The sequence below is a fragment of the Eschscholzia californica genome, unplaced genomic scaffold (genome assembly GCF_041429995.1).
Source record: "Eschscholzia californica isolate CP2 unplaced genomic scaffold, dmEscCali1.0.p SCAF_5, whole genome shotgun sequence".
NCBI lineage: Eukaryota > Viridiplantae > Streptophyta > Magnoliopsida > Ranunculales > Papaveraceae > Eschscholzia > Eschscholzia californica.
Genome location: NW_028238472.1, coordinates 37,272,221 through 37,299,367, shown reverse-complemented (window position 1 = coordinate 37,299,367; position 27,147 = coordinate 37,272,221). Strand labels below are relative to the sequence as shown.

The following is a 27,147-nucleotide window of genomic DNA, read 5'->3' as shown; positions in this document are numbered from 1 at the left end:
AATGTTTAATCAACTTAATTTTTGGGCTAAACAAAGAATATGTCTTCTAAGTCAATGTTTATTGACTAAGTCTTTATTCTCCGGAGATTTTTCTTTATTCCCCAAAGTCGCAGCCTTTTAGTAAACTAGGAGGCTAGTCAGGAATCCGCTCATATACTAGGGGTCATTTGGGAAAAAATAACCATGTATATTAAGGTTAGATTCGAAATGTAATGTTGTAATTACGAACTTATTATTGTCCTCCGCCTTTTGGTGCATTGATTCTCCACGACACGGAGGCCTCAAGTTCGATCCATAGAAGCGCAAATTCAAGATTTATTGAACTTGAATATAACTAAAGTAGTGGTAAATTAGTTTGAACTTTAGTTCCTTTAGGATGCTCTTTAATGGCAGATGTATATGGCCTTTAGGGATCAAATCAAACAATTATATTCCTTATTCTGTTACAAGATTCTGGACTTAATCTCAACCAGATAATCCAAACAACAGAAATTCTCACATATATAAAGGGCATTTTTACCAGTTTTACGGTTTTTAGAAGCAAGCGAGTAGCACTATTCAAATTTACTCTAATACGAACAAGTTTCATCCACGAATTGTGGCAGGAGCTTTAAGTTACAATTGCAAGAGGCAAGGAAAACTCACTAGTTTCCTTGCTCCCTTGGCATGCCAACCAAACCTAGTGACCTGAGTTCAAAATTAGAACAAAATGGTAGGGGTTGCGTTACTTGAGAGCCATCTATGCAAGTTGCCCTAAGTTTTGGCCTTCTTTCAGGCAACCTGTTCAAGTCTAATTTCGTGTTCATGTAATTTTTACCTTCTTAACTTCTCTTCATCCCTATAAAAACAACTAAAAGATTAGGGTTCCTTCCAGAGTTCACATGGCAGAACCAACGGGGTTATTGTGAAGCTCCATTCAAGGCCTGCACAAGCTGTGAACAGAAGTGAACGTCAAGGTATGCAAACTCAGTGATGACTGAAGAAACAAAATAAACTTGCAAATCATTGTCACAACACTACCCATTTTTTGCATTCGCAACTTCACTTTCTTCATCAAACCAACATCTAAATCACCACAGTAGACATGCCAAATACCGAGTTCACATCACTCGTGAAATGATCAAAGATCAAATGCAACACTGACAACCCAAATTACTTCACCTGACTTAATGGATTTCATCTTTTGAATTAACCCTTTTTTTGATAATTATCTCAATTATGAGATAGTGAAATATTGAAGATTAATGATATAATCACCCAATGGTTTTTTCCTTCGCGCTTTTGCTGCTCTCACATGAAATCCTCTTCTAGTTCCTGCAAGGATTTGCTTGCTGATGCTATCTGCTTGTTAGAAGTCATTTTCTCGGAAACCATCAGACCTTTGTAGCTTCTTATCTCTGCCTGCTTCTCCTTTTCAAGCCTCTCCATTTCTTCCCTGCGCTTCTGCAGAAATTTGCACAAGTTATCGTTAGAAATCTCTCACGTTAGGAGATTATAATGTAAAATAAATAGTAAGGTAATTTTCTGATATGAAAATCGATCAAGTTTACTTTAAACTACAGCTAGAAGAGAATCTTGAAGAGTGTTTTGTATTTTGACTGTCTAGACTTCTGCTGAATCACACAAATTCTATAAAGAATACCAGGAAATCAGAAGCTACGTGTTTCTTTACCACTTGGAATGTTATACCAGTGCAAACAAAAATTTCTTTTGTAGGCCGTAATTGGTAATGCGCTGATTCACAATAATACCCCATAGGGGCATAGTTTTACAAAAAACAAGAGTTACTACGTATGAACTCCATCCACATCAACTGCCACTGCTTTAGAATAAACTATACAGTATACACAACTGACATTGGTACTTTAGCTGGGGGCGAACAAGGGACGAGGTGTCGGACGACTTAAAAATACCAAAACCTTGAATACAGCCGTATGTGTACATATATACACGATATGTAGATAATTTCCGGACTCCGGAGGCCACGGCGATGTGCTTGTATGTACACTGTTTGCTGGATGATTTCTGAAGCCACACTCTACCTACAACAACTTGTATGATGTTTACAATAGATCCATCAATAGAAGTTGTGTGCTTTGGCAGAAAGAAAATTGGGATAGACCAGTTTGAGTGATCAATATATAACCAACTAGACCGAGCAGCATTTACCAAATTAACCTGGTCCTACAAAAGGTCGACCATACCTTCACCAATGGGCACCAAATTAACAAATGGTTGGATACGAAGAAGACATTTCATTTCTCAGACCTAGAGATTGGTTATATCCCTTAAAATTTTATAAATCACTACTTGGACATAGCATTAAAAAAAATCAAACCAGAATAAATGTTGGACTTACCTTGTCCCTCAGGTGGACCTTTCTCTCTGCCCTTTCTGCAGCATTAACTGCCTCTCGCTCAGCTACATGTTAAAAATGTATAAGTTATCACTCACGGCCCCAGGTAAAAGATAGGAATAATACAACCTTTATAAATGAAGTGACAAAAAGAAACGATATTGCCTAATATTACATATGAAGCTAGTAAATTCTGGCCAAGCTAGAAAGGCAATATTTTGATTACAGCGGATATAGTTAAGATTTACACAAGCTGTTGAAGTATTAGGCAAATGATGAATTACTTGAAGAAGCAGATCATCCTCCCACAAATTCATACTTAGGAATATGGGGGCCACATGCAGTTCGTAAAATTTGGCTCCAAAGAGATAAAGAAAAGATAATGAAACAATAGTAACTTATTTGTACAGTTACCGAATAGTAAATGTGAAAAACAATATGAAATTAAAAGTTAGGATCTTTTTACAGGGCATGTGTCTCTGTAGAGTTATTCCAAGTTTTGGACTTTTGGTTATTATTTTTCTCTCTGGATCTATTTAAGAGATCGATTATTTACTGATATCCTATTTTCCAAGTAAATTTCGAGTAGCAAATGGGGTCTTGCTTCAGTGGTAGTGCATTCACTCCCCGATACATGGTGAGGGTGGAAATCCATCACTTATTGATTCATACTATTAAGGGTTTAAACAAAAAGTAGATTAGTCTAGAATGGCTTTTAGGGTAGTTTTTATGGTCTTTAAGGTTTAGCGTCTTTAGGACAACCCCGTAGCAGACATGAACATATTTCCTCCTTATAATGTATCCAAGCCAATTGAAGTATGAAGTATAACGCTCATTGTACCCAAGTAATCATCTACTTCAAAAAATGTAAATTTCAAGTAGAAGCTGAAATTAATCCCGGACAGGTTGAACTTTTGTTACTTTGTTTCCCCGAATTACGTGGAACACACTTTCGTTGAAATATTACATTAATTCAATCATTTTGGTGGAAATACATACAAAGGAAAACTGTAGTGACAGTTCTCGTCTTTTGAGACCAAAAAGGCGATACTTCAGTCATTTTCCTGGAATATGTCGACTTTGAGTACCATGCTTTACAGTACCATTCAAGTAGTATACCCTTCAAACTCCAATTTACAAAAACCATTAGCATGACACTTGGACATGAATAAATAAAAGGAATTACCGTTCTCATGGCCTGGCAAATTTTTCAAAAAATTGTGTCCTTCAAGCTTAAAATGGAGAAACCGGCATGAACAAAATTCGGAAATAAATAATAGCGAAGCAATCATCCCAGGTCAATGCAGTGTTTTAACCTTCTGACAAAACTGGAGAAGGTTAACAATAAATATGAAAATACCTTTCAAATCGGGCTTCCTTTCCACCTTGGTCTTGTTCAACCTATTAACCACCTCATTTATGCGTTTTTCTACTCTTACAGTTCGAACCTACATCACACACCAAATCAGGATCCATGCAACATATTAATATGAAGTGAGAAACACAAACCCTAACAAATCCCCAGGGCAAGAAACTTATATAAGAAATTACATGTAATGACAGCGAGGAAAACAAACTAAAAAATAGTGAGGGTCGTGTAAAGAGTCACAGATAAGAGGAGTGTACAAAATAACACGATTACATGTGCTCAAAAGTGTAGCGCAAAGAGGGAGAGAGGCAGAGATTCACCATCTTGGAATTGTGAAACCCAACTTGTCCAACATCCATGGAAGGAGTTTTCTTCAAATTGAACCAAGGGGTATAAACCACATCGATGTTATTCACCTTGTTACCTTCAAATGACCAAGCAAGTAAAATGAGAACCATTTTAAATCACCACAGTAATAATCAATAAAGAGGTGGGGAGCGAAAGTGAACATCTATACTAATATATAGAGCATGGAAGTTATTTTATAGGATGGACCCAGTGAGTTATATGATAGGTAGTAAAGTACAAAGTACACATACATTGCTTACATAATAAGCATTTCATACAACCTACTGTTCTCTAGGCTTTATAGAAAAATTGCAAACTGACTGGACCTTCTAAACATATCTGTAAAATAAGTCATTTAGCATATCCTTGGGGACAAATTTCTTCCACTGCAGCTCTTGAAGTTTCTATCATCTGTTTTCTTGTAAGTTACTCCAGTGAGCAGTTTCTCCGATTTAAAACTGATGTTGCAATGTAATAGATTTTATTGAAATAAAAAAAACTATTTCTGTTGCCCAAACACCTTTGAGGGAGAACTTAATTGAGCTAGTTTGGAAAAAAATAGGTCATAGGTTATTGAATGCAAGTGAAATCTAAAAAAGCTTCAATACACCAAAAACCTTACTTCACTATTACAAATGCCTACACCTCTAAGTTCCACCATTCGAGTACATCTAATTTGAATTTCTGGATAACAATCTAAAAAAAATAATAACATAACAATATTTACCTTGGATGGAATTTGCTTTTACAAGCTGAGCACAATCTTCTAGTAAACCTTCACTAATGTCGTCTATCGTCTGCCCCTTGTTCAGTCTGACATAGACATGAGCTGATGACATTTTGTCGACATGGAACCTGCAATAGACCCAGCCTGTCAACAACATTGTTATGAGTTCAACAGTTAAGTATACAGAAAAGGAGAACCAAGCAATCTCTAACCAGAAATAAGCTATAACCTAGAATGGAGCCTTAGCCATTTATGTCAGTCAAGATGAGGAAACAGTGAATGGCCTCAGATTGGTGAAGGTTATATACATTAGTTGTACGTACCCAAATTTGCTCTTTTCTTATCCTGCAGGTTTGTATTTCCAACACCTGAAGTTAATTAAAGTCTCACATACCTAATATCGTGTGAGAGCTCAATAAATGCCAATAGATGCATAACCTTAAGAAGATCCAGTGTAGCATAAGTTAATCCTAAGCTATTTCATGTCGTGAATGAATGGATGCTTAAACTACTTACTAGTATGAGTAAGATGATTAGAACACCGACACCTTACGGGTATCCTAGACCGTAGGCGTAGGCGTAGTCGTAGTTCTATTCTGCATTCTAATTCAAATATATTTATTAGAGCACCTTATACTATCTGCAAATAACACACTAAGGTATCTTGCAGAGAGTACAGTGTCAGTCTATAACTACTGAAAAATGGTAACAATCTTAAAACTCAGCCTGAGCCTCAGTCTCAGACCTATGCATAAAATTATTTATAATCACCATTTTTAACTCTAAAAGCATTACAAGATGATACTTCCAATTCAACATAAACCAAGCTACTCCATTTTCAAGAATTTTGTACCCAAACCGTGTACTTCACAAAACAGAAAACCAAAGGGCTCATTATATTGTCATTTCTTCTATGGGCATATTCAACTCAATTGTAACCCTCTCTGACAATCTCGGTGTCCTCGGAAGCTTCATCCAACAATGATTAATGCAACTTTGCACATCTTCCAAAAATTTTAAAACGAGACGAACTATTCAAAGTTATACACTGCATAAAACCAGATGATGTTAATCATGAAAAGATACTCGCAAAAAATGTGACTTCGGTATTACTAGCCGTTTTCTCAGTTTTCTTGCAACCTTGCAACATTTCTCCAAGAAAATTTTCTTCCAAACACTCTTTTCCAGGCAACTCTTCTCCATCATGTTCTTACAACTCAGTGCATCATGTTTAACATTAATCAAGTCCTCCCATAAAATTCTAAGGAGTAAGATCTAAAGTTACGTTATTTAGTAAATAATATTTCACAATAAACAATTTTCCAGGACTTCTCCTCTTCGTTTCTCTTTCTAGAAGTCCCCTTCACCAGTCAATCCACACATCCAACATTCTGAAAAAGAAAAAATCTTTTCCGTCGTCTTCAAGCAAACTAAACCAATCAATTTTTTTCTTACTTTCATTACTTGGTCAGACATTAATATTTTTTATTTTATTTTTTTGCAGACTTTTAAAAGATTCAACAATTTTTTTAAATTTTGGTCAAAAACTTAAATGGTTAATATGCTTCAAAACTGCATATGTTTTTCATCATCTTCACGCAAAAACTGCATTTTTTTTTAAACCGAATATACCTCCAATTGAAACAAGAACGTCAAATCTGAAACTTAATTGGTGAACATTTTAAAAGGGATATAGTTTAATCTGCCAAACGCAGAAAAACACCAATCAAACTAACGCTGGAAATTGTTCGGCGGAATTTACTCACAAAGAGGAATTTAACCTTCAAATTACATGTTCAATGGAAATCTAACAGATGCACAAAAGAAACCTAAATATCAAATAGATGCATGGAGATGAAACTAAAATTTTAAAGCATAATCACTAAATTGATTACAGAAAATAAACATGAACAGAATCTATACTATTTAAATGTAAACCTAGAGGAATGAAAAACTGATGATGACATGCACATAAACAGAACCAATAAAAAAAGGATTAGAAAATTTAGAGAAGCGAAAAGTACCAAAATAAACTTCTATACCTAATAAAAGAAAACAAGAAGATCAAGTTGAAGTAAGATAGAGAAATTGTTACCAGATATCTTCAGGGAATCCATATTTGATAAGTTCTTCATTTTCGTGCTTATCCAGACCCATGAAGATGGTATAGTCACCGGTTTCTGGTCGGGCTTTGTAGTAGAACACCATTATTTTTCTTCTACTCTTGCCCGAAACCAGAAAAGAGAAACTAGGGTTTTGAGATGAAAGAAAGAAGATGATTTCGAGGAAAGATTTGGTGGGATCAAGTTGATATAAAGTAGGTGAAAAAGGGGAACAGAGAGGAGGAAATTAACGCAAGAACAACACTTTAAGAATCTGCGGATGCTAACTTACGCATCTGAGCAAAACCAAACAAAAAGAAATGGGTTAATTCCGTTTTCGCCCAGACTTTGTGACCAACTCACCGTTTCGGCCCTCGTAAGTCCGTGGCATTTCGTTTTAACCTCCAGATCCAAAAGAATTTCAACTTTTCCCAAAAAAAAAAAGTTCAACTTTTTTCATAAATAACCTTAGCTTCCAAAATGAAATTATTTCTAAGAAAAATCTTGAAACCTTTTAATCAACCTCATATCTCGTTTAGGTGTTGGGTTTTTTTCTTTTTTGTTTGAATATGTATTGGCTGAATATGAATTGGTTGAACTGAAATGGCTAAATCTCAATTAGTTGAATTAATTTATAAGTTAGAATGTTTGTTTTTTCGATTTAAACGAGTTTGACATTTATACCCTTTTATATATAAGGGAGTATAGGGTACAAAATGACCTCCAAATTTTATAACTGTAATTCTATTTATCTTTGCCCATTACCAAAGTGTCGCCTCCTCCTCTTCCCCAATTCCACAGACCCAAGCCTAACTATCTCTTTCTTACATTTTTTTCTCTATCTCTAATACCTCTTCACCTACCCCATATTCCTTACATAACTGGATATTCATAACGTTAGGAGTTTGGAAGAACCACATACAGACGCTAGACGAAGGGGAAGATGGTAAAGAAATCGAAAACCCTTCAAGATCTACATATACATACGCTAGGCGAAGGAGAAGATCACCTTCAAAACTCGGCGATTGTGCCCCCTATTTTCTTATAATGCAAGCCCTAAACTCATAGTCTCTGATAATGTTGTACTAAAAGTAGCAAGGGAGGGAGATGATGAAGTTTTAAAGAGAAATCTTACTGGTAATGGAAGTAAAGGTTTTGATAATGTTGAACTACGATCATGTGAATTTCTTGTTTTTTAGGGTTTCTTTTTCGCTTTCTCATTTCTAAATTAAGGTAGTTGATTGCTAATTTGTGATCTAAGATGGGGGTTATTTTTATTTGTGGTGGTGGTGGACTTATATTTCAGATTTGAAAAGGTATTAGTTTGATTTTTATGAGGGTATATTTGTCGTTTGAATATTTTTCAGATGGTGGGTTTCTATTTCATACTTGTTTTGAAGTCTGGAAAATTGGGACTTAATTTTGGGATGTTAGACATCTAAGTCACTCAGACAAAGTTTCAGATTTTGTTGAATAAAAAAATAAACATCTGAATTTAAGATTTAATAAATTATAAAAACAAACAGCAGCTTACTCCTCCATTTCATCACTTCTCTCCTTGACTCCGTCTTTTCCTCTCACCACCTAACCATCTTATCTGACAAATGCTACCAGCAACCTCTTCTTCAAGTAAAGACCCCAACCACCACTGTCATTAAGTGCATCCTTTTCTCAGCTTCTTCAAGTAAAGCTTTAACCCAACCACCGTCGTTTTGGAATTTACAGAGTGATCTTAGATGAAACAAAATTCCACCCACCATTCCAATAACAGTTGCTACTGTTTCAAGCATCATTGGACGACAACCATACCTTTTTCGAAAAAGATATAAGTTGGAATCCAGATATGTTTCACAGTCTTATAGGCGAATTTGTCCAAAATGAAATAATGTATTTGTCGCATAAAAAGAAATAATGTTAGGAGATATAAATCTTAGAGTTATAAGGAGTTAATTCGATTGTGAAGACCAAATTTTATAATTAAATGAAGTTACGACTTAAGTCAGGAGAAAGGAAAATATGTATAAAAGGAGAAAATAAGATGGAAAATAATAAAGAAAATTAAAGAAATAGAAAAAAAAAAGATTAAGAGATAGAGGAGGTGAGGGAAAGGCAGAGAAGGAATACGTGAGAGAGATAGGAGTGAGCGAGAGAGTGACAGGAATTCGAGAGAAATTACGGCGGACCCTAATTGTGTTAGGTTTTCAAGGGGTGCCTATAAGCACTAGTTGGTTTGGGGGTCGACTGCCCATGTAGCTTGGTCGATAAATACAAGGAGAAATTTGAAGAGCAGAGCGACCAACTATGCTCAGGTATCCTTTTATTCAACAATTTAATAATTAAAACTTATTCTCATCGTATACGTCTGACCTATTTAGGTCAATTTAGTTTATTCAACCCAAATCACACAGAATCCATATCGCAAAGGGCGCGACTTGAAGGCGCTGAGAGAAATCTTCAGTGCATAAAGACTTCGGTTAACAAGATATGACCTAGGGGCATCTTAATTTTTAGTCCAAAATTTGAGTTTGTTATTTTTTTTCCTTTAATCTTCATCTTCTTTTCTTTTCTTTTATTTCTCTCACATTCTCTTTCTCTACCTCTTATACTATCTCACACGTTCTCTTATTGCCTCTCTCTCTCGTCCCCTCTCACTCTGATTGTCTATCGCTTTATCTCACCCTCTTTCTCTCTCTTTATATATCTAACAAGCACATAATTTCAACGAAGAAAAATGTTCCCTTCCCCGGAACCAAACCTCGAGGAGGATTTATAGCGAAACCCTCCTCGAGGTTTTCAATGTTGGACGACCACGAAGTCTAAAATCATGAGAGAGAGCGGGATCTAGGGTTTAGGGAGTGAGAAAGATTTACAGCCAGGGGGGTGTACAGAGAAAAATATATCGAAATCCTTGAAACCCATTAATTAATTTGTGTTACTTGTACTCTTTTAAGAAAAGTTGTTTGAATAACTTTTAGTGATTTTCAGATATGGTTATTTGGGTTTCTTACAAAATGGATAGTTCACCCATTAATCAAGAACATTTGACAGTAAAAGTTACGAAAATCATGAGATTGTGAGGAGAGAGAGGGAACAAGTGATAGATAAAGAGAAAGAGAGAAAAAAAAAAGTGAGTTGCTATTGGTGGTGGTCGAAAGTTGTGGTGACGAGAAATGAAGATTATGGGGCAAAGTTTAATCAAGTGAATTTTTGGATTGAAAATAATTATGCCTCTGTCAATCTTGAATTACTCAGAGCATCTCCAATGCAAGACTCAACTTGAGAAACTCTAAGGCCATGTTTGGCGCACGGGAATCACGTGGGAATGGAATGTGATTCTTGAAAATTACAATCTTGTTTACTGTCTGGCTAACAAGAATGCAGGGGGAATCCTATTCACTGATGAATGTGATTCACCCTAAACGGGGTAATAGCAAACCCAGAGATGGGGGTGAATTTGTTTTTTATTTGAATTTGTCAGCGGGTTGAAGGGACCCTACCCTGTACAAAGAGGAACTATAAAGTAATCAAACAAACTAATGAAACTGAACTTCAAACCCAACAAATGAAAAAATCATCAAACTCTAAAAAAAAAAGTCTAAACAACCTCAAAATTCACTTATGGGGGTGGATTTGAGATTCCCATTCCCGGTAATATTTTTTTAATATTTGCGGACAAAACTATCCTTGATAAAACATTAATATGACTAATATAAAAAAAAAAGTTAAAAACAAAATCACAACTAACAAAATTAAAACCGTAGGATTTCACTCACCACCATATCATCTCTCTATCTCTCTCGCTCAAATGTTATTCTCTCTAGTTCTTTGTTTATTCCAATCGATTCCAAGTGTAAAAAGTGTAGTGGTCAAAAATCGTATCAAGTCCACTTCGCCTAAGTGATGGCTAGGCCCGACCTACTTCGAATAAATACTTCTTGGGCCCAGCCCACTTGCTTGCTAGTTGGACACTCTCCAACATGGAATTCGACTCACTAGAGGTCCAGACGGCTCTAAGCCCTTGCGAACGCCCATCTAGACGAACAATAACCCACCAAAAGTTACAATGCTCCAAGCACCCCTTGGTCGCCCTTAACCGAGCCTGCCGGATACCGAGTCAACCTCAACTCCGGAGACCTCGCCATGTACTCATCTGACGAAGTCACTCTAAAACCCCACGTCGCCTTAAGTACCGTTAGGCGATCTCAGACTACAAAGGGTTTAAAGTCGAGGCGGCGTAATCGTACGATCGAGTTACTCCAAGCGACAGATCGACGGTCAAGAACGAGTCTCCCTTAAGGTTTTGGGGTCACCCTCGACCCCAATTATCTCGGATCTAACAGACTCCACGAGTCCATCTGTCACCTATAAATAGAAGAAGACCCAGACTCCAAAGGCATGGAATACCGACTAGAAAACTACAGAACATTCTTCTCTCTCTCTCTCTCTCTCACATTCAGACCTTCTGATCAGTGCTCGAGACGACGATAATCGACTTTCGAATTCCAGAAGACTTGAGGGGTAATCTTCTAGGGGATCACTCTAGACGACGATATTACATCTTCAAGCTCCATCACCCTCGAAGTCCTTCTGAAGTCCTTTCGAGACGACCTCTCGACCTGATCCAGGAGATCAATCCGACCAACTATCCCGTAGAGTCGAAGCTCCGGCCACTCTACGAGTCTAGCCACCCTCTGATGATACAACACGGTGACACCCTCAGCATTCAATCGTTTAAATACTTATCTTTTATAGTTTGCTGACTTGACCGTCGGAGTGCCCTTGGCAAGACACCATCCCGGTGTCCCCAAGACTTCACGGTTTTATTTGTTTTTGTCTGTCTACAGGTCCAACCGGAACTTCGTCCGTCTCGAGGTCTAAAGCCCAAGTTGTCGGTGGCCCACCAATCGACGATCGATTAATTGTGTGATTTTCTACCGTCCACAAAAAGTAAAATAAATTTAGAAGAGACCTTTATTTAATTAAATAAAATTTTGAATATTACTTAAGTTGGTGTATCACGTTAGTGATTCACATCTACAAATTTGAATAGATAATACTGATTAAATTACATAACAAAGTTGACGTATAATTTATATTTAGTTTAAGTAAAAGGATATAACAAGACTTTTACAAAAATTAACTATCATATGCCTATACGAACCAAATACCAAGTTAAGAATCTATCAGGAATCACAATCCTATTCCTGGTCAAACCAAACACCAAATCAAATTAATCTGATTCTCATGAATCGTAGTGGCAATGCGATTCTCAGGAATCACATTCCATTCCGACGTGCCAAAGATGGGCTAAGTGCAACTTAGAAATTATTAAGTTTTTAGAAAAAAACTATTTTCACTACAATATTCAATTAAGATTTGAAAATTATGTGACATCATTTAATGTAGAGATATTTCAAGAAACTCAATATTTGAGTTTTTTTAGTATCTCAATTGTTTTGGTCAAACCAGTTTATATTTTAGACTAATAAGAATCTTCTCTTTATATCTAAATGAGTAACATGTGTATCAAGTGGAGTTTTTTTTGAAGTCTCCATTGAAGACATAAAAAGTTTAAAGAAACTCAATTAGCTACATAAAAAATGAAATCTTAATTGAGAATTCTCACATAAGACTAACTGAATTCTTTTTTTTAAAGAAATCTCTTTTTAGTTTCGGGAAAGAAATGCTTTCAGTCCGTTTGTTCTAGAGAGTTTTCTTTCTGCCGGGAAGAATCAACCATTGTAAATAGCTCTTTTCGCGGGTGCTTTTAAGTACCCATTTAGCGATTCGGAGTTTGGACTCTATATCCAAGGGCCCGCATCCAATTGACGACATAATAGGCGGCGTCCATAAAATTGACAAACCCTAAATCAAATAAAACTCTATAAATACCAAGCTCTCCAGCAAAGCAACATCATCTTCTATTTTCTTCTCTCTTTCTCTTTTTTAATCTCATCTCGCGTTGTTTGAATCTGAGTTACAGTTTGAGTCTGAGTTAGGGTTTCATTGTTTAAGAATCGTCTAGGAGTATTTTGATTCATTTATTGTTTAGAAATTAGAAGAGTAAGAAATGGGGGACAGTGACGATTGATAAAGGTCTCGTTCGTCGTAACGGGGGTTTCAAAAACTTCCTTGCCGACCATACTATATATCACCACCCATATTCTGAGTCCTCCCTTTAATCTTAATTCTAAGTAATTTTTTTTTTTTTTTCATATCTTTTGAATACAAGATCTAGGGTTTTATTCTTACTTCATTTTGTTTTTCTTTTAATTGGCCAATGATTAAACTAAATTTTAGACAAGCATATGTCTGAATTCAATGTTGACAATCTAATCTTCTCTATGAGGCCACTTTAATATCTTAGATCTATGATTTTTTTTAACATTATTGATGTTTTTTATGATGAACTGATAATATTGTTCTTTTGATTATGGGTTTTATCATTTAGGGTTAGGGTTTATAGTTCTTATTAATTGCTTTGTAAGATGATAGAGGAAATCAAGTGATGAGTAATTTGCATAGTTCAGATGAGAGATTTTTTAATCTCTTTGATTACTTTGCATGTCTTTCGCTCCTATCTGATGATTTTTTCTCTGAATTTACCTTCTCTTATTTCTTTCCTCTCAACATTTATTTACACTTGCTTTACAAAAAAAAGTTATTTATTGATCATAGAATTAAGGGTTCATTTACTAATGGTGAAAAACCATCTACTAATGGTGAAAAACAGATGCTAGCTGTGGCCGGAAGGAGAAAAAACCGTGGAAAGAGGGAATGTGAGGTGAGGAACTTAGGATCGGCCATCAAACTAATGATAATTTGAGTGAACTGTGGTTATGTTTTATTGTAAAATATGAAGACCATGAGAACCGTATAATTTAACCACTGGTCAAGTTGTGTTAATGAAACTCTTGGTGGCAGTAGTTAGACACGGCGTGGGATTGAGTTTCAATGGATGTAGTTTGTTGTCAAGATTTAGACATATAAATAATGTAATATCTAGTTAGGTTAGATTTTGGGTTTTAGGTCTCTTTTATTCATGATTTAAATTATGAAGTCTGGCTGTGGTTTGGCGTCATTGCTCTTAGTCCGGTTTTTTGAGAGACTTTTCGTTTGGTTTGTGATGCGGGGAATAAGAATTCCGGGGTGAAACTATTTAAATAGAAGATCTGAAATATAAAAGAATTTAGTGAAACAAATTTTAAGAAGAAATGAAAAATTTCTTCATTAATTTCGAACTTCACTATTTTTTTCTCTCGTACAAACTGGCTTTCATTATCTCTCGCGGTCTCTCCCTATGGCTTATAGTCTCTCTTTTTGCCTCTTCACAATCTCTCTTTCTCTCTCTAACTGTCTATCTCTCTCTCTCTCTCTCTCGTTATATTTCTCTCGATATTTGTCTCTCTCACAGTCTCTCATTCAATACAAATCCTAGTTGGAGGTGAATGACATTGAAGGTGAAGGTGACACATTGAACATCTTGATTGGGCTCTCTTAACTTGTTTGTTAATATTATCTAGAGAGAGAGAGAGTACAAGAGTACATTTAGAATGGTTTAGATGTGATTAATGTTAATGGGTCATTAACTGATGTTGCAATTCAAGTGATTCTTTGGGGATTGGATCTGATATTAGAGAACTGATGGTAGTGGCCGGATTCTGTAATCCGAAAAGGAGAGATGAAAAGCAAGGTTGTGTTTACCTGACCCTAGGGGTGGGATTTTGGCCCGAAAACCCGGAACCCGCCCACGACCGTCCGAGTCCGAAGGGTCCGTGACCGTCCGATGCCCGAATCGGTCCGTACCCGCCCGACCGAAAGATCTTAAGCGGACGGATGCGGGCATAGGTATTTATTCGGTGGTCCGACCGAGTCCGCCCGCTTATATCGTCCGCCCGACCGAACCCGTCCACACCTGTCCGTTTATCCTACCCGTTATACTTGCCCGCCTATATGATTGATTTTAAGCCTTTAGATTTGTAGAGTTAGCTACAACCATTAGATTTCAAGAGTAAAAATAAATAACCCTAGAATCACTTTTCTTAATTTTGTCTTCATCGTTCTACTTCTCTAGTCTCTATCTCCTCCAAAAACTCAGTATCTCATCAATAACCCGAGAATTTGAATTCATTTACTTTTTAGAATTGTAAAGTGGGAGTTTTAGAAAGTTGTATTTAGCGACAAAACATTTTAAATTTGGAATAAAAGTTTATTTATTTGTTCATTAGTGACCGGTGTCCGCCCGACCGATACTCGGTTTGCCCGACTATCAAAACGGTCACGGACGGGCACTTTGTTGGAGAAAAATCCAAAATGTCCGCCCGTTTTGTCCGGATGTTCGAGTGGACACTTAGGACTCGTGTCCGTTCCTCCCGGACCGGTTGAGTTAGTGTCCGTTTCCCGCCCGTCCGGACCGATTGCCACCCCTACCTGACCCTTACCGGCATGGAGAACAAAATTTTAATCCCCATAACAATTAGAACCAAAGTTCACTACATCTTTATCCCCGGATAATTTTTTTTTTTCTCAAGAATCTGACTATTGTAAATTGCTATTTTGTGTGTGCTTTTAGAACCGATTTAGTGATTTGGAGTTCGGGTTCTACGTCCAAGGACCCGCATTAAATTGACATAATAGGCGGCGCCCATAACGTAAGATTGTCAAACCCTAGAATCTCAGAAGTCTCTATAAATACCAAGTTACAGCTAATTAATTTCCAGTCTTCTTCTCTCTTTCTCAATCACATATCCTGCAGTTTGAATCTTGAGTTAGGGTTTTATTGTTTTAAGATTCCTGGTAGAATTTCGTTTCATTTATAGCCAAGAAATTATAAGAGTAAGGGGGTGGACCGTGACGATTGATAAATGTCTAGCGGCGCGTCGTAATGGGGGTTCCAAGAACCTCCTTGCCGACCATACCATATATCAGCCCATACTCCGAGTCCCCCCTTTTCTCTCTCTCTCTTTTCTAATTAATTTCTTACTTTCAATTGCATCTTTGTGGTTTCAAGATCTAGGGTTCTTCAGTTATTTATTTATTTATTTATTTACTTGGCCAATGATTAAACTAAATACTTATTAGACAAGCACTATCAAATTTTCTCTATGATGCCACTCTAATCTCTTGGATTTACGGTTTTGTTTTCATTTTTTGTCTTTTAAGATGAATTGATAATATTTTTCTCTTGATTCTGGTTTATATCTTTTAGGGGCTAGGGTTTATGATTCTTATTAATGCTTTGTAAGACCATAGAGGAAATCAAGTGATGGGTAATTTGTATATTTCAGATGAGAGATTTTTCATCTCTTTGATTACTTTACATGTCTTTGGCTCCTATCTGATCAATTTTTTCTGAGTTAATTCCTATTTGGCCCCCTACTTTGCGACCAGCTTCCCCTATTTTTAATAAATTCAAATATGACCCCCTTTTTCAGTGTAAATGTCATAAGTACCCTTCATATATATATTTTTTCAAAATAAAATTAATTATAACACATGAAATTCCACCTCACTTCCACCTCACATCTCTCTCCACCTCACACCTCTCTCTCCACCTCATATCTCTCTCCACCTCACCTCTCTCTTCAACTCATCTCTCTTCAACTCACCTCTCTCTCCCTAACTCACATTTCTCTCTCTAAATTCTAAACCAGATTCTTGTTTCCCTCTCTCACTTTCTCTCTCTGAACAACACAGAAAAACCCCCTAATAAACCCTGGATTTGTGTAGAAGAAGATCAAATCTTTCTTTTTCTCTCGCTCTAGATGTTTTCTGTTTATCTTCTTCATTTGGTCGAACATCTTGATAGCTAAGTCAGGCTTATCTTCTTTCAACAGAGACATGATAAGATATTTGAAATATTGAAGAGTGGTAAACCATCCATTTTTCTTGAAAGCATCAAGATTTTGTACATCATCATCCACTAATCTTGTCATTATCTTAACCTGTAGTAATTTACCATTATCCCCATCCTCCTTATTAGAACCCAAAGTTTCTACTTTTTCATCAAAGGGTTTATTGATTATGTCTTTAAAATTGGGAAGACTTGGTTCATGAAAACTTCACATGTTCATCCAGTTACAGATTTCTCTTGCAATAACATATAAATGTCCACAAATTCACTCAATGAAACTAAAAAAGAGTATATCACCATTAAGCAATTAACAATCAAAGATAACAAACCCATTTAAGATACACAAGATGAAAACCCTAAATTTGATAAAAACCCAAGTAACAACCCAGTTAGGGTTTCTAAGAAATAAGGCCCATTTGATAAAAACCCTAAATTTAGAACCAAAAATGTTTTGGGTGGGGATTAACATTTATAAATAAAAATGAGATCCATTACCAACATCAGTGAAGTTCCTAAGTGATTCTTCATGTCATTTAAACTTCTTTTCAAATTCATTAGATCTTTTCTTAATAGCATCATGTGCAAACCTCTCATCATCTTCACTTTCTGAATGTGTAGGTTCTTCATACATATCAAGACATCCTGGATCTTTAACTTTTCTTTGTCTAATTTCTCAATCAATGGACCAATACCCATATAATCTTCTTCATCTTCCTTGATTTCAATACCAGCTTTTTTCTTCTCATCTCTTTCCATTTGTCTCTCTCTCTCTACTTCAACTAATGGTTCTTGGATTGTTCTAGAAGAAAAAGAAGAAGAAGCTGAGGTTGAGAGAAAGAGAGAGGAGAGACATCTTTTTTTGGTCGTCGGCCGGAAAATTTACCGGCCGGCGATCTCGTCGGAGAAGAAAGAGGTGAGGTTGAGAGAGAGAGGTGAGGTGGAGAGAGAAAGAGGTGAGGTGGATAGGATTTTTTGTATTTGTTTTTATTTTGAAAAATAAAATATATTTAGTTGAAGGGTAGTTATGGCATTTATCTTAAAAGTGGGGGCCATATTTGAATTTATGAAAAATAGGGAGCCATAAAAGAAACTGGTTACAAAATAGGGAGTCAAATAAGAATTAACTCAATTTTTCTCTGATTTTATTTTATGGCGGGTGCCTTTAGCACCGATTTAGTGATTTGGAGTTTGGATTCCATGTCCAAGGACCCGCATCGAATTGACGACATAATGGGCGGCGTCCACAAGATTGACAAACCCTAAATCTCATAAAACTCTATAAATACCAACTTACCCAGCAAATACATCCACTTTCTTCTTTTCTCCTTCTCTTTGTCGATCACATAACCTGCAGTTTGAGTCTGAGTTAGGGTTTCATTGTTTTAAGATTGTGCAGGACTAACGATTGCGTAGATCGTAGTCTCATTTCTGAAAAAGAAAAAAAAAATTCCTGTAGGAGAATTTTGTTTAATTTATTGTTAAGAAATTATACAAGAGTAAGAAGGGGTGGACAGTGACGATTGATAAAGGTCTCGCGCGTCGTAATGGGGGTTTCAAGAACCTCCTTGCCGACGATACCAAATATCACAACCCATACTCCGAGTCCCCCCTTTTTTTCTCTCTCTATTCTAATTAATTTCTTACTTTCAGCATCTTTGTGGTTTCAAGATCTAGGGTTTTCTTCTTCGATTCTTTTTCCTTTAATTGGCCAATTATTAAACTAGTTTTCATCTTTATCTTTTATGATGAAGTGATAATATTTTTTCTTGATTCTGGTTTATATCTTTAGGGGCTAGAGTTTTTTTAATTGCTTCGTAAGAGGACAGAGGAAATCCTAAATTTGCATAGTTCAGATGAGAGATTTTTGTATCTCTTTGAGTACTTTGCATGTCTTTATCTGATGATTTTCTCTCTGTATTTACCTTTTCTGATTTCTTTTTCTAACTGGTCTTTACATTATTTTTCGATTTGCTGGCCTATATAACTCACCGGACCCGTATTTAGCAACCTTAGGTCGGTCATTGGTTGGGTAATAAACCTTGTGTCTTGGTTGACAAAAAGTCTTGCTATATATAAGTTGTGAATGCTGAACATTCCCTTAGTATGCCCTTGTAAGGGGAACCTCAAGTCTTGCCGGCTAGACTGTAAAAGCTCAACCGTGGAACATGCATAAAAAGCTCTATCTAAATTGAATGATAGAACAGGCTCGCATAGCTCGGTTCCAAACGTCCTGAGGCACTTGAAAAGCCATGTCCAGCCAAGGACTAGAAAGTTAGAAACTATGATTATTTTAGGCTAGATAACTAATTGAGCACTGAAAGCCTTGGATTTCTCAGCTAGGAAAAAGGTCTACTCGTTTTGACATAGAAAAGTTTTCCCTCATTGAGCTAAAAGTGTCTTGCTCAATAGCCACAATTCCATTCTGGCTCATGTAGAATTATAGTCCACTCGTTCATGCATAATTGAAGTCTTGCTCGATCTTGTTTTTTTCTTTGCAAAAGTCTTGTTCAATTAGGCAACGAAAAAATCCTGCTCACATAAGGGTTTCAGAATCTTTCCACTTCTTAGGGCAACTCCAGTGTAGGGGTTCGGGGTTCGTGAAGCCCTCAACTCTAATGCCGGACTCTCAATAGGGATTACCAAATCTAATTTATGTATGCGTGTGATGTACGAGTATGGGTTTTCGATTCCATTTTTAAATTATAAAATATTAATTTGGGTTAATTCCGTTTTGGCCCCCGATTTGTGACCAACTCGCCGTTTTGGTCCCAATAAGTGTCCGGTAGTTCGTTTTGGCCCCAAAAAATTCCTAAATGGCCCCAATTTTTTTCAACCTCCCAATTCTACCCCCATGGCGATTTTGTAATTATTTTTTTTCTTTTTCTTTGTCCACCTCATCTAACAATTAACACATCATCTGTGTCCACCTCACCTTCTTCTCCGGCGAAAGGTTGCCGGCCGGCCACCTTTACCGAAAAAAAAAAAAAATTTCTTCCTCTCTCTCTCTTCTTCTCTCCTTCCTTTCTCCCCCTTCTTCTTCCTTTCTCTCTCTCCTCCTTCCTTTTTCTCTCTCCTTCTTCCTTTCTCTCCCTCCTTCCTTTCTCTCTCTAACACCTCCGGCGAAGGGGTTCCCTTCGCCGGAGGTCTACAACAGACCTTGAAGGTCTGTTGAATCGGATGTTCAACAGACCTTCGAAGGTCTGTTGGAGTAAACCTCCGGCGACTCCTTCGCCGGAGGTAGAGAGAGAAAGGAGAGAAGAAGAGAGAGAAAGGAAGGAGAGAAGAAGAGAGAGAAAGGAGAGAAGAAAGGAAGAAGAAGAGAGATAAATTTTTTATTTTTTTTAAGTTAATGGTGGCCGGCCGGAATTGTTACTCCGGCCGGCAACCATTCGCCGGAGAAGAAGAAGGTGAGGTGGAGAGGAGGTGGTGTGATGGAGGAGAGATAAGGTGAAGTGGAGGAGAAAGAATGAGGTGATGTGGCTTTTATGCCTTTAATCTGTTTTTATAGAAATAATTCCTTTTTGGCCTTCGAGGTTAATTTCGTCAAAATTTAACCCTTTGGGGCCAAATCGAACTGCCGGACACTTATTGGGGCCAAAAGGGCGAGTTGGTCACAAATCGGGAGCCAAAACGGAATTAACCCTATTAATTTCTAATATAAAATTAAAGTTTAATATTATTTTAGAAAGAGATAATCTTAAAAAGATAAAAAAGTAAAAGTAAGAGAGAATTGAAAAAAAAGAAACAAATTTAAAATAATTAAATTTGAATTTGGGAGCCTAACCCACACGTTGGAGTTGCCCTTGGTCTCTTCTCGCTCTTTTAATGGGTCAGTGGCCTCATGGTGTGCCTAATATTGGTTAGCTTTACTTGGTCAAGGTGTGACCATAGTGAGTGAAACACAAAACCAACCTCTCGGTAGTAAGCTTGCGGTACAGCTAATGATCGATCGAGGCTAGGCTCTACCACTTACATTATCCAAAAGTCTGGAAGAGGCCGTCCTTGGCATTTTAGCCATGCTCAAGGAAAGTATCAGGTAGGCGTATTGAGATACACATGATCATACTAGTAAACTGTTACTGACATCAGAATCAAAGTCATGGTGCTTGTTCCCGGCCTTAAACTGAGACACGTGTCTTCGATATGAGAGGTGTTCTTTCGTCACTGAACTTGCAGTCGGTCGCTCAAGACCTTGCAAAACTACAAATATCACATGATAAATTCTATATCAAGTACCTTAAATCGAATCTTAATCTTCTTTTTGAGTTCCTGATTTGTGACCTTCATACTTGCTCACTTCTGACTTGATAGTCAGAGTGTCTTGCAAGTAAATCGAACCGGTGGAAACTTGTCATGAGTATTTTAGGATTTCCATTGACGAAGCATTCAATAGAGAGGCACAGAAAGATGGTTGTGCTGGTCTGTAACTCCTTATGCACAAAATATGTCCCGACAATTCACAAAGAGATTAGTAAATGGATGCGATCAAAACCTGTCAGAAAAAGAATACATTCCTATTCTAAACAAAAGTTAATCAAGCTGAATCTACTTAAATCAATTAAGATTTTTTAGTTTGTGGGCGAACTACCAAAACCTTGTTAACTCAACTTGCACGAATTTATACATCCACAACCTACATATATATATATAACTAGCACACAATAACAAACCACCATGATAGACTCTCCGTTAACGAAATTTATCCAAAGACCGCTATAAGGTAATTTTTTTTTTTTTTTTTTTTTTTTGCGTTGATCAGCGATTCAGCGGGGTAAAAGGTCCGTCCCTGAAAACAAGGGACTAGCAAGCCTAAAAGATATACAATACACATCTGGCAAAAACAAAGAACAACCCTCATTTCACTCTTCCTCGGCACTCCATGTTTATCATCAACAACCCTCTATAGCAGGTCCCAATGCCAAAGAGCATAGCACGTCTCTACCATCCACTGCTCTGGCCTTAGAAAGCAGGTTAGCAACTTGATGTCACACTGCTCTAGAGCTCCCATGAGACTCTTGATCTTATGCCGAAGGAACAACGGTTTCCAAGGTGGCATAACTCCCAGTTTAGTAAGTAACCCGCAAACAAGCAAAGAGTCAGTAGCCACCAGCCCACCACAACTCTCCTCAACCCATAATGGATAGCAAGTTCTATCCCTGCTTCTACCCCTTCAAGCTCGTGATGCACAACAATCACTAGACCAGACCCTCCAGAAGCAGCTACAACTACATCTCCACGGCAGTCCCTAATAACACATCCATAACCAGCTGCAGTCTGACTAAAGGAACCATCTGCATTGATCGTAAAGGAGCCCAACTCAGGCTTCTGCCAACAACAGAAAACTGTTTTTTCAGGAACAAACTACCAAGTCAGATTCCACTTCAATGCAACCACCCTGGTAGCAGCACAGTCCCTTACTTCCCTGTCAACTCTAGACATCTTCATCTTCACATCAAGGATGATCGTGAAGCAAACATCTTCCGAACCATCTACTTGCCCAGAGAACACTCTCTTGTTCCTTTCCCCCAGATATGATAAATGCAAGCATTAAAAACAAGTCTGCACAATAAGCCAAGGGTTCCCTTTCCTGCAAAAGAAGCAACAAACCATGCAACCTCACTGTCCCAGCTGCTCCATCTAAGCTTTGAGATGTATTCTGGTCTCCAAGAATGAGTTTTAAAAACCTTTTCTTTCATAAATTAGAAAGAATCAGTAAGAACTTAATAAATAACCATGAAGATTAACAACCTAAAAAGATGAAGTTGATTAAAGAAGATGAACTGATTTCATCAGTTAACCCCCGTAATCCCCAGGATAACTTCAATCAATCACAGTGGTTTTCGAGAGATTCCGCGCTCTTATAAAATCTATGATTTACAAGCAATGTAAGCATTTCATCAAAGGAACTTATAGTTTTTCATGTTTTGATACCACAAATATCAACAAGTTTTTTACATTCAGTACAAGCAATTGAAATGACAAATTACAAACTGAACTGCTGCTAGCAGCATGATGAAGATGATCCTTCTTTCTACTATCTACAACTTCTGAGAATATGACATTGAATTATTAAGGATGTTCTTCCACCAGAAATGAGATAAGCTACCAAATTATAAATGGGTGGATCTGTTTAGAACTCTGAACTTTGATCTGCATTTCAGTTCAGGAATACCAAGTTACAAGAATTAACAATCTGCCCGTAAATTCCAGCAGGTAAATGAGTCTGTCTCTGGCATGTTATCGAAGATTTCGTCCCAAACCTACACGCCCGAGTAAGAAATGTGGATTTTGTAGCAGTCCAAAGGCTTTCTGACGAGATATCAGCATCTCTCAGCAGCATTCTGTTTCTTTTGGAAGCAATCGGTGAACTCTGTTGATCATTTAGACCTAATCCACGTACTGGGAACAGATTGGAATAAGAAGCAGTTGGGTTTTGTTTCTGATAAAAATTCTCCAAACTTTCTTCTGGTATTGTGTCTTCTTCTGGTTCAGATGGACTCATCGATTCATACTCTATTTCAGTACCCATGATTCTATATGCCTCACTAGCTAAACCAATAGAGTGCCAGGCCATCGCAACAAGCTCAATGGTAGGTTTCTCAGGCTCAACACCCATTTCTTCCATGGTTTGAAGTAGTTCTTCTGCTTTCCATGGCTGTTTTGCTTCACCATATCCCCAGATTAGGGTTTCGAATGTCTTCAGATTGGGCGAAATGCCGGATATACACATGTATTCGTAAATTCTAATTGCATTTTCCATTTTTCCAGCACTACACCACCCGCTGATGATGGTTGTGAATATTATGACGTTTGGAAGAACACCAGATTGAGACATGGTTGTTAGGACAGCTTCAGCCTTTTCAGGTTCTCCTGCTCGAACGTATCCTTTTGCAAGAATGCTGTATGCCTGAGTATCGGGTTTTATGCCAGCATCCACCATGTCTTCGAAGATCTCCTTACATTTTTCCATGTCTCCTTGTGCACTCCATGAATTCATCATAGTGCTGAATGTTATTACGTCGGGTTTCACCCTGAATTCTTTCATCAATTCCAGAACCTGTCAACCATTGAGACGAAAAAACATCATGAACTCTAACGTGAGTCAATTCAGACCTCGAGCCAGATTTCATATCTGAATTTGACAATAAAAAAAACAAACACCACCTTAATCTCTCAACGAGTGTTCGAAGTGATGCTTCAGTTTTTTAACAATAATAATTAAATAATGCAGGTGCGAGTAGCAGAAACATATTATACTGAGAGATTAAGAAAAATAAATAAAAATTACCTCATCAACCCCATCTATGTCTATAATGTCAAGGAAACCTTTGATAAGAGAGTTGAAAACAACAAGGTTTGGACGCACGTTAAGATCCTTCATCCTGTACACAAATCTCAAAGCATCCCTCATATTTCCTTCTGTGCAGTACCCGCTGATTATGATGCCACAAGTTCGGTCATTGGGTTTGACATTTCCATTTCGCATCTCCAGTATCATGCTTTCCGCCATACTCGTCCTCCCTTCTTGAGCATAAGCTCTTGCTATAGTGTTATAAGTAACAGCATCAGGCTTCAGACCCGATCCTACCATTTTATATACCACGTTCCATGCTTCGGTGATATTATTTTTATTGCACCAAGCTCGAACAAGAATGTTATATGTCCTTTCATTCGGTTTCACGTTTCCTTCCCTAGACATTAACTCAAATAGTTTTTGAGATTCCTCGGGCTTCTCGGCAATTCCATATCCTTTGATCAAGGTATTGAAAGTACTAGTTGTGGGCTTGCATCCACTTTCCTTCATCTTCCAAAAGGTTTTCATCGCTTCCTCCACTTCTCCAGCCTCAGAAAAAGCATTGATGACAGCATTGAAAAATATTGCGTCGGGCTTTATCCCACGTTCTTCCACCTGAGAGAGGAGTGAAGGGATCAAGTCAAAATGCTTTTGGTCGGTCAAGGCAGCTAAAAGAGTTGTGTAAGTTATCAGGGTTGGCTTGTGTCCTTCTTCAATTAACATGTTGAAAATGGATAGAGCTTCATGACCATCCCCTTTGTCTATCATAATATTCATTAGCTTGGTTTTCGATCGAACTGTTTGACAGCTGTCTTTGGTGTAACAAACAGTGCAGCGGCGTTGCGAATCTGAAGGCTGTGCTAATAGGTATAGTTGCCTCTTCTTAACTGGATTTTGCTCCTGTAAAATTGAAACTTAATCAATTCGATGATTCGAGTAAAAAACTGTTATCTTTTTAGTAGAATAGTTGCCAAATATTTAACAACTCAAGGCACTTTAGTGGGACAAGACGATACATTTCCACTTGATGCCTGATTCCTTTCTTTCTTGTTTGCAGCTGCTACTCCTTGCTGATCCCTGGCCGCAGAACTGAACTTAATTCTCTTTCCCCATAGCTCTTCCATGCTTTTCTATATAGTAAGATTCCCTAACCGTCTGTACTTTATACACTGCCAAATTAGATGTTTACAAGGAATAATCAGAGAACAAGAATCCAACCAATCGAAAAATTATTTTTTCATTGGTGATAAAAATTATTGTATTCTTTACTAACTACAAATGGAAGTTTCATGATCAAACTAAATAACATCGAGGGCCTTCATTCCCAATTGGTTCTGAGTTGGATGGTTAATAATACATCAAAATAACCAAAATTTCATGTTCTCAAGGAAGTTAAAATTCGTCGAAATTATCTGAAAGAACTACCTACTTCATGATTAGAAGTTAAAGGATACAAAGTTAAATAAAAATTCAGCAAAATTACCCATGTGGATTTTTCTTTCCTAATTGCAGTTAATAAACTCTTTTAATCAGAAACAAATATAATCTAAAATAACTAAATTAAGAGATACCTCTTTTCACTCTTGCCCAATTTTCACACCTCATAGGAAAGATTTGACATAAATAATTTCTTAACATTCAAGAATGGATCTAAGACTCATATACTGAATTTTCTATGTATCAACCACAAGTTAAATACAGTAAAAAAATCCCAGAATTGTGGTAATTAGTTATGTCATCTAGATTACAAATTAGCTTAATCTCATCTAGATTATAAATTAGCTTAATCTCATCTTGATATTTTATCCATACAAATCAAAGAATATCACATTTGGGATTGAAGCTAAGATGAAAGAAAGTTCACCAAACTAGAATTGAAGCAAGAAATCTGACCTCAAGAAAGACCAAAATCCTGATGACTGAAAAGATGAAGCAATTAACTGAATTCCAAAATGTTCATCAACTTCAGGAACCCTTTAAAGAAAGAAGAAAGGAAAATATAAGAATGGAATTGCTCTAGGTTTTTGAGAGAAAGAGAGAGAGAAGTGGTTTGTGGGTACCTGATGCTCTCTGTTCAGTAGTTTCAGGCTTGAAGACAAAGTAAAAATGGGATTGAAATCCATTAGTTGCATTTTGATTTAACAGATGGAGATCGCTTTGAAAATCTTATCCACATATTATCAAGAAGAGAAAATAAGTCTGAAAGAATAAAAAGAGTGAGGCTGAAAACAGTACAGATTCCTAGTCTATCTATGGATGTAGGAAATGAAATACTATATATATCTATATTATATATGGAGAGAGGGAGAGGGGGTATTTGTGGATAACGAGTTCGACCTACAATGTTTGAACTTTGAAGTGGTAAATATTGCAAACGTCCGGAATTTTTTTTTTTGACAAAAACTGTAGTCATAAACAAGTTCGAGAAACTTATATACAAAGAAGTCATAAAGATTAAACATAAACTCCAGAAAACCCAAGTGGTTCCAAAGTGTTGACATAAACTCAAGAAAACCCTGAAGGTCTCAGGTTCGAATCCCAGAAAAAGTGGAATCTTTGGTTATTTGACTTCCAAAAAAAAAAGTCATAAAGATTAAACATATGTACATTTATGTAATTAACTTTTTGATAAAAAAAGTAACATTTAAAAAAATTCAATTCAATTCAACTCGAAATTATTTTATTAGAGAAAAGATGAATTTATTAGAGAAATTGTATATATTTTTGTAAGTAAACATTGAAGTGATGATTAGTTAACGGAGTTATAACGGTAACTGAAAAAGGGGGTCATCTGGGTATTTTTGATAAAGTAGGAGCTAGGCAGGAAGCTGGTAATAAAGTTCGGGGCTATTTGGGAAACAACCCCAAAAATTATGTTAAAAACATTTGTGAAACTGTTGTCGTGTTTATGTTAACAACGATGTTGAAAACATAACTAACAGTGTTCTCAAAACAATAACTGAAAAAAAGGCTGACAAACACGAAAGAAAAATCAAAATGTGTACGAAGCAGAAAATGTTAAGGAACAATAAGATTATGGTAAAACACTAACTAAAAAGTGACGAAGAAGGTAGAAAAATGTAAATGAGAAAAGTCAA

At 36.8% G+C, this 27,147-nt stretch overlaps 2 protein-coding genes and 5 non-coding genes across 10 annotated transcripts; 5 read left to right on the top strand and 2 right to left on the bottom strand.

Annotated features, from left to right (window-relative positions):
• Positions 1-973: 973 nt before the first annotated feature.
• LOC147538964 (uncharacterized) lies at positions 974-9,395 on the bottom strand. Of its 2 annotated transcripts, none has more exons than XM_086641866.1 (6): positions 6,896-9,395; positions 4,801-4,928; positions 4,046-4,149; positions 3,717-3,804; positions 2,360-2,421; positions 974-1,443 (listed from the first exon to the last, which is right to left on the bottom strand). In XM_086641866.1, exons 1-6 carry the CDS (start codon positions 7,006-7,008, stop codon positions 1,291-1,293), a joined length of 648 nt encoding a protein of 215 aa, XP_086497992.1. In that variant the 5' UTR covers positions 7,009-9,395; the 3' UTR covers positions 974-1,290. The 2 variants fall into 2 exon arrangements, with proteins under 2 accessions (XP_086497992.1, XP_086497993.1); XM_086641867.1 differs by having other exon boundaries at positions 4,801-4,944; positions 6,896-7,200.
• Positions 9,396-12,977: 3,582 nt separating this feature from the next.
• On the top strand, positions 12,978-13,075 carry LOC147538963 (small nucleolar RNA Z43). The gene has a single exon (XR_015226836.1). It is a non-coding gene; the product is annotated as a small nucleolar RNA Z43 (small nucleolar RNA).
• Positions 13,076-13,398: 323 nt separating this feature from the next.
• On the top strand, positions 13,399-13,495 carry LOC147538962 (small nucleolar RNA snR60/Z15/Z230/Z193/J17). The gene has a single exon (XR_015226841.1). It is a non-coding gene; the product is annotated as a small nucleolar RNA snR60/Z15/Z230/Z193/J17 (small nucleolar RNA).
• A 2,252-nt stretch (positions 13,496-15,747) lies between these two features.
• Positions 15,748-15,846, top strand: LOC147538961 (small nucleolar RNA Z43). Its single transcript, XR_015226838.1, has one exon. It is a non-coding gene; the product is annotated as a small nucleolar RNA Z43 (small nucleolar RNA).
• Positions 15,847-16,155: 309 nt separating this feature from the next.
• LOC147538960 (small nucleolar RNA snR60/Z15/Z230/Z193/J17) lies at positions 16,156-16,251 on the top strand. Its single transcript, XR_015226842.1, has one exon. It is a non-coding gene; the product is annotated as a small nucleolar RNA snR60/Z15/Z230/Z193/J17 (small nucleolar RNA).
• Positions 16,252-18,263: 2,012 nt separating this feature from the next.
• LOC147538959 (small nucleolar RNA Z43) lies at positions 18,264-18,361 on the top strand. The gene has a single exon (XR_015226837.1). It is a non-coding gene; the product is annotated as a small nucleolar RNA Z43 (small nucleolar RNA).
• Positions 18,362-22,628: 4,267 nt separating this feature from the next.
• LOC147538958 (Tetratricopeptide repeat (TPR)-like superfamily protein) lies at positions 22,629-26,452 on the bottom strand. Of its 3 annotated transcripts, none has more exons than XM_086644492.1 (5): positions 26,110-26,428; positions 25,943-26,065; positions 25,066-25,218; positions 24,044-24,949; positions 22,629-23,812 (listed from the first exon to the last, which is right to left on the bottom strand). In XM_086644492.1, exons 3-5 carry the CDS (start codon positions 25,171-25,173, stop codon positions 22,913-22,915), a joined length of 1,914 nt encoding a protein of 637 aa, XP_086500618.1. In that variant the 5' UTR covers positions 25,174-25,218; positions 25,943-26,065; positions 26,110-26,428; the 3' UTR covers positions 22,629-22,912. The 3 variants fall into 3 exon arrangements, with proteins under 3 accessions (XP_086500618.1, XP_086500617.1, XP_086500619.1); XM_086644491.1 differs by having other exon boundaries at positions 25,943-26,023; XM_086644493.1 differs by lacking the exon at positions 25,943-26,065 and having other exon boundaries at positions 26,110-26,452.
• Between the last annotated feature and the right edge of the window lie 695 nt (positions 26,453-27,147).